The sequence below is a fragment of the Strongylocentrotus purpuratus genome, unplaced genomic scaffold (genome assembly GCF_000002235.5).
Source record: "Strongylocentrotus purpuratus isolate Spur 01 unplaced genomic scaffold, Spur_5.0 spur5_contig_870, whole genome shotgun sequence".
Classification (NCBI taxonomy): Eukaryota; Metazoa; Echinodermata; class Echinoidea; order Camarodonta; family Strongylocentrotidae; genus Strongylocentrotus; species Strongylocentrotus purpuratus.
In genome coordinates, this window is record NW_022145580.1 from 804,843 (window position 1) to 812,384 (window position 7,542).

At 36.6% G+C, this 7,542-nt stretch overlaps 1 protein-coding gene across 1 annotated transcript; it reads right to left on the bottom strand.

Moving 5' to 3' along the window:
• Positions 1-498: 498 nt before the first annotated feature.
• Positions 499-6,705, bottom strand: LOC105439709 (somatostatin receptor type 5-like). Its single transcript, XM_011668997.2, has one exon. It carries the CDS (start codon positions 4,493-4,495, stop codon positions 3,323-3,325), a length of 1,173 nt encoding a protein of 390 aa, XP_011667299.1. The 5' UTR covers positions 4,496-6,705; the 3' UTR covers positions 499-3,322.
• Between the last annotated feature and the right edge of the window lie 837 nt (positions 6,706-7,542).

A 7,542-nucleotide genomic window follows, 5' to 3' on the forward strand; every position in this document is an offset into this window, starting at 1 on the left:
AATAATAATATCAACAGCATTCACCATGAAAATAGCTAAAAGACATTTATGAAGAAAAAACAAGGATTATGGCTGATTTTCCTTCTCAGAACACAGATAAATGAAACTACACCAGTACATTTTCTAACATTTTACATACTTCTTATTATTTTATTAAATAATTTAGCATAATCCATCATAAATCTGTACTACTTAATATTATTTCCATTACCATTACTGTCTCCCAACTTATGTCTCAAATATCAATCTAGCATCTTACATTATTAAAGAAAAATCCCAGAATGAAGAGAATATTAATAAATTAGTGCAGGCTAATGAATCAGGGCTTGTATTTAGAGCAAACTAAAGACTGACCTTTGGTAGTCATTCATCAATATTACTTCTCAAATTAGCCATCAACACTAAAATGTCACAAGTCAAGTATGACGCAGTTGTGGTAAAATCATAATTCAATGTTCCTCAAAAATTTACAAAGAGAAATGAGCGAAAAGATGCAAATAACCATGGCAACTATTCATTGATTAACCCCCATTGTTCAGCAAAGATGAGATATTAAAAAAGCAGTCCGGGTTCATATGTAGAACTCTATTGCCATAGTATCTCTTGCACAGGGTTGACGCTCTCAAAATGATGGTCCAAATTATTTTTCTTTTCATTGCTGCTTTAATTTGTAACAGTACTATGTCATGAACACTTCGTTCAAAATATGAATAAGATTTGATTGAAGGGGGAAAAAACCTTGTGTCTATGGTTAATGACAGGTTTAAAATTGACAAAACACAATTATTTTTGTTTTGACATTTCATTACCAAAAGGGAAACTTCAAAGGTTGTTAATCTTGTTTCCTCACTATCATGTCTTGGTAAGTACCTGACATACACCTGAACTGACAATTTCATTCATCAGGATTCTTCTTAGAAAAAGAGAAACTACAAAACAAAATTTGGATTTTGATTTTTATTGTAATTCAATTTCTTGTCAATATTTTTTCTTACAAATATTGCTCTCAAGGATAAAATTTGGGAATTAGTTTTTCTTCAACAATTTTTTTTTCTTAACAAAAAAAGCCAGAAGCTGTTTACCGTGTACCAGAAAGAAAATGATATTTTCCCATTCAAGTATTATCTAGATATGGAGCAGTCCTTACTGACATGAATGGCATACTTTGATACTGACTATAAACCTTTATTGGACACATGCATATACCAAAATAGGATTTAAACTACTATCTTAAATGGGAGAGGGTTGGATCATACAAAATTGAAAGACGTATAGCACCCGCCTTTGCATGAATGCTTTGTCTCGATAAGGTTAATCTTCACTACATACAGACTATCAATTGGATGAAATAAGCATCCTTAACAAATGCAAAAAAGAGCCCCCCTATATTGCCCTTAATTACAGCTTAAATGACCGCACATTCAAGAAAACATTTCATCTCGTCTCTATTCCATTTGAACTCAAGTTGAGTGAAGATGACATATATGCATTTTTAAAAGCATTTCATTAGTGCAATGTTGGTTTCTAAATGTCACAATTAAATCTACTTAGCAAAAAAGCGAGCAGCCTTGTGGGATGAAAGCGGCGACAAAATAAACAGTTCTAATTCAAGTAACTGAGGTTGATTCATGGTATGCGCTCTCATTTTTCACATTGCAAAAAGTCAAACTGCAAAACTAGAAACAACAGCAAACAAACAGTTGTGATTGCAAACATTCATTGTGGTATCAGAGGAAATTAGATTGATTTATGGCATATAACTTTTGTGAATCTTAAACCACTTGTCAAATACTTGCAAACATTTCATGAGTGAACAGTCTCTTGTTTCACAGTATCCATGATATGCAGAAACAATACATGGATCTATCTTAAAGGTGTGTGGGGGAATGCTTCAGCCCTCATTATTGGTACTTAAAAATTGATAGCTCTCATCAAGAGAAAGGGGACCATGTACTGCCCCAAGCAATTTAGTCCACTCGATCCTTTCATGATTCTATCAATCATTAGGATTCTTGTGTCAATATGATTCTTCAACTAATCATCCATCTGTACCATCTACCCACTCCCACAGGTTCGTAGCTGACTCATTAGCGTTCTAGTATATTTTACAAGTTTTGCTGATGAATTAATTATACACAATTCCTTGGCTCTACACATTATACCCAGTTAACATCATCTTCTTAGAGCTCTATTTGCAAGAATAAAAATATAATAAATTTGATATTTTTATAGCACACATATCCAAAACACACAAGGTGCTCGAGGTGCTCCAATATAATGCCGGCTAGGCTAGGCTAGGCTACTGCATCGGTGCTCACAACATACAAGGAATTCCTTCCTACTGCATAGTACCCATTTAACACCTACGTGGAGATCGAGAGGCAAATGAAGATTAAAGTCTTGCCAAAGGACATTAGTATATATATTTTAGACAGATAGATGTTTTAAGGGTTATCAGAAAAAGGTTATATGAAGCGGTGTGTAGAGAAGAATAGAATTAAATGATGCAATCTTTGTCATATTAGAATATTCTTCTTTAACATAAATAATCAACTAAACCTAAACTCACATAACCGTGCATTAAAAAAAGTGACATGTTTTTCACGATTCAACTGAGAGAAGTATATTAGTTATATGTTAGATAAATTTTCAAATGAATAGGCAAATGTGTTCTTCTACATTACCAATTGAGTTTGCTAAACTTAAGTGGGTTCAATGAAATATCAGTAATAGGCCCAACGTGGCTTAAATGTGTGATGTCATGGATTAATAATTGATAATGTTTGAGGAACTAGGCTATTAATATTTCATTGATATTGAAGAAAATGTCAAACATGCATGATTTATGAATTGTTTGCCACTCGTTGGTCATGAACAGCTGCAGCTGCCGTGAACACTGGCTACAAATATATTTCTACAGGTAAAATATATCACATTTTAAGTTACATAGGGTCAGTCAATGTATTGGGTTTGATTATCTTCAAAATCTGTCACATGTGTCCCAAAACCTAACAATATTTTATTACAATATATTCCGATAGATTGAATTTGTAAAGTGAATGTAATAAGATTGCACACCAAACACCATTACCACAGTTCATCAGAGGTATGAATACATTGAGAGCAAAGGCAAAATTAATGAATACATTTCAAATTCTTTTGTCACATCAAACATAACCACCACCTAAACGTTATCTCCAATACTTGAAAACAACCACTGTACAGTTCATAGGCATGCATTTCTCGGCAATAGTTTGATTTTTCTCGAGGTGAAGATATTTTGAGATGACTCTCCCATGCAAGCAGAGCTTTGTTCGATCGATCACACTGGATCTTCAGGAGGTAAGCGCTTTGGTAGATGAGTAATAGCTATCTTCGGACTGATACTAAGGTAACCATTGGTATGGATACGCCCCATACCATCCGTACTACTGTTACACGACTTTATGGAGCTGCGGGATCGACGAAGGTACATGCTAGACGTGCGCATGCTGCTCTGGCGGCTGTTAAGCTTTTTCCGTCGAAAAATGCTCCGGCAGAGACGGGGGAGGTTCTGGCGAAAGTTCTCCCCGAGCATGGTGTAGACGACGGGATTGATGATACTATGACTGTACATGAGAAACCAGCTGATGATATAAGCAAGTAGGAGAGAATCTGTGAACTGTGACGGATCCAATTGACTCTGGATGAACTGGACGATAAAGAATGGTAGGAAACAGGATACAAAGACAAAGACGATGCAGATGACCAAGACGGCGACTTTGCGACTAGCGCGTCGTGAAGTGTTACGGATGTCCTGCAGGGGACTATGCCGTAAGCTCCAGATGATGAGAAAGTAGCAAATAAAGATTACAGTCAGAGGTGCGCAAAAGTCAAAAAAGAGTGTGTAGATTATCCACCAGTTAAAATTGTTGACATCCTCATCTTGCTTCGTTGCAAGCGCCAAGCACAGGTGCACCTTTTGGCCGTTCCCAATATATGTGATCTGATCAGTGTAGATCCAAACGGGTAAAGACACCAAGAACGAACAGATCCAGACCCCCACACTGACCACACGACCGTTGAAAATTGTCCGATAGTGCATCGACCTGATAGGGTGGCAAATGGCCAAGTAGCGATCGAAGCCCATGACGACAAGAAAAAAGACGACGGTGAACTGCGTCATGGTATCATACGGAATAAGGATTTTGCACATGACGCGACCGAATATCCACTCACTCCGCCACATCTGATGGCCAAGGAAAGGAAACGTAAACATGAAGAAGAAATCTGCCAAGGCCAGGTTAAAGATGAAAGTATTGGCCAGAGTTTTCATGTTGGAGTACGTCAGAAGAAGTAAAATGATGAATCCATTACACAGCAGTCCAACGGTGCAAAAAACAGCTACCAGGCCTGGCAGAATCTTCGTCAAGATGCTGACAAGCGGAGACACTGTTACAAGTGTCCCGTTGGCAAACTGCAGGATTGCAGGATCTGCATACCCAACAGTCGTCATTGTTAACTATTCCTCTTTGCTATTTTCCTTGATCAAAATGTTATTTCATGCAACTAGCAAATAAAGTTGCTTAAAAGAGATCCAAACCAGAATATAAGCTTCTTTTTTCATCAATGTTACATTGTGTTTTTGTAATCACACATACAAGTATCAGAACTGCTTGATATTGGTATAACAACGATCTGTCACATCCTAGACGATGAGGCACAGTAAGCCAAACTTTGCAGGCTTCCTTCTACTTATATCAGTAGTAATATGTTCATCTACCAGTAACTTGTTTGAATTCTTCAAATCCTTTTCACCACACATGGGTATAAACGCGTTAAAATTCATAAATTCCTCCAGGCATCGTTCGCAAACAAATGTGTAGACTCATTGGCACACACGTAGTGCAAACTATTTCATCCCTTCCTTCCAGGCGTGATCAGACAAACGGGTTTACATGACAGCAACGATATTGACTTTTCTCTCAGTTCTTTATCTCCCATTCCATATTCACTCACTTTTGCTTCTTAAAAGATCGGAGTGTTACCCGGGAATGATTTGTGATGCTGTCAACTTTCCTCTATTTATCTTTTGGTACGGTGATGATCCCAGTGCGCTAATCTAACAAGTTCTTTCCAGGTGATTGTCTAGAACTCTACAAGGATAGCATGGCATTGTGAAGAGACCTGTACTAAATGATATTAATGAATCATGAAGCACCTACGTCAATGCTTCCCACGGTGGACTAAGAAGCAGAGTACAATTGCAGATATCCTTTATTTCAAGAACGCTTGATGAATATTTGATAAGTCAATCTGCAAGGCTGCATCGATATCTATCCTTGCTTTGATAAATGAAGAAATCGTTCAAATGTAACATCACTCATGTAATATCCGAGAAAAAAATGTATTTATTCACACGCCGAGCATGGTGTTCTATTTGCCAGGGTGATAAAACCTCTCTGGTATTCTTGTTGTTAGACGCGGAAGCTCCAGCCCTTCTCCCGAACCCAGCGCACTCGTAGTGTCCTTCAGAAACGGCACTTGGGAGTATCTTGAACCCTACCAATTCAACATGACCCCCCGAAGACGTGATTTCAAATATTGTCGTTGATGGCTTCTCACCTGGGAGTACTGGGTGGAAATGAGGGAGGGATAATATTCCAGCGAAAATCACCCCAAAAATGAATTCAATTTGAGATCTAAATTCTCAGATAAATTGAGCTGTAATAAAAGTTTTAAATCGATGCATCCGTTCCCTTTCTGATATGGTCACATTCCCAGTCATATATTCAATCTTCTCTCAGTGATTGATATGTATCAATACCACCAGCAGGTAATGTTGGGCAGTCACGGAATGAGTTCAAAACAAATGGATTTCTGTCATGAATGCTACCATTCCATATCACAGGTGTGATAAGGAAAAAATCTGCACAGATACTTGAGATCTTGTTCTAAAATGCTATAATACTGTCGATCTGTTCCAGTAGAAATCAGGTGACTCTCCACACAAGGATTTCATACAAACTCACTCCTTTTTCTGACAAAAAATCCAAGGTAATAATACCATGTAATGTTTATAGATCATGAGAAATGTTTCCCCTCTTTTTAATTCCACAATAAGTTCATGAGGTGGGAAGAAGATTTAGTTGGAACAGCTGCATTTCATCCTTCAAAGTTCAAAATGATCCATGGCACGATGAAGATAGAAAAAGATTTCTTCTGCAATGAATAAGTCCAAGTATTTCTTTCCTATAAAACTGCTCGAGAGAGAGAGAGGGAGAGAGTCGGACGAGGAACTAGCAGAGGGTAATTGATCACAGTAGTGTGGTAGCAGTGCATGATGAAGGTAAAGTAACATTCGTGGGAGTATAGTGTGATACTAGCTTGGCCACCACTGTATGGCTGAGAGTGAGTTGGACTAGTCCATTCCCTCCAAGGGGGTGTTGCATTATCAGTTTAAGCTCCAAGACAATTCAGGCCTACTTTCAACATCAAATTTTAGTAGTTCATTTTCCTTCAAAATTACTACTGCTTTCTTGAGAATTTCAGAAAATTCTTCAACTACGGGAATACAAATCTGTATATCTCATCTCTGCATTTTACCCTAGTCAATAAGTGGAATTGATCTATGAAACTAATTTTCTTGCATATGATTGGAGTGAGGTTCTGACCAATAGCAGCCATGCATGATATATGAAGTCATATGGTAATAACTTATAAAGCAATATGACATGTATGAATATTCATATGAAAATAACTTATAAAGAAATATGAGATGTTTGAATATTCATTTGATAATAACCTATAAAGCAATATGAGATGAGTACAGCATGTCAAACCAAAAAATAACCTTCAATCCTCTCAAAATAGCCAATAGATTTAGGGGGAATAATTTCCTAATGCCTTTTAAATAAATTACTTCAGTCTTCAAAACAATTAATATGCAATATGCTATTTGCGGTATACAATTATCTCATTATTATTATTATATTTACAAAATTCAAGGCTGTTCCTCCATACATTTTCGCTCACTGTACTTTAATAATATCTGAACTCATAAAAGCTCACTTTATATAACTGTAATTAATTTGTTTTTGATGGAACGCACTGCTACCATACAAACGTGATTAGCCTAATCGGCTAATAGATAGCAAGGTGACAAAAAGAACGCATCCTTGTTCATATTTAAAATTGGATAACCCCTATTGGATTTTCTTTCATAAAGCAGCATGTAATGCACAGAGATAGATAAATATTTACTTTAACATTCTTTCATAAATCCTGCTTGTATCATGTATTTGTGATAATTCACTTGGATAGCACATGCCAACATTATATGTGAAGGAAATACAATGTCATCAAATTATTCATGCAGCATGAAATACAGAAATATATTTTCACAATTTTTCAGAAAGGTAGGAGCACCTTTCATTTCAATATCAAGCTACAAATTAAAGCGATGTAGTTAATATCTATCTTTTTACAAATAACACATGCCTAATCAATTCACTTCAATAAAAATCACTGTGCTGGGAGGCAGAGGGGCATTTAATACAGAAT

Bases quoted from the DNA above. Each gene is read 5' to 3' on its own strand.
- LOC105439709 (XM_011668997.2), bottom strand. From the start codon at position 4,495: ATGACGACTGTTGGGTATGCAGATCCTGCAATCCTGCAGTTTGCCAAC.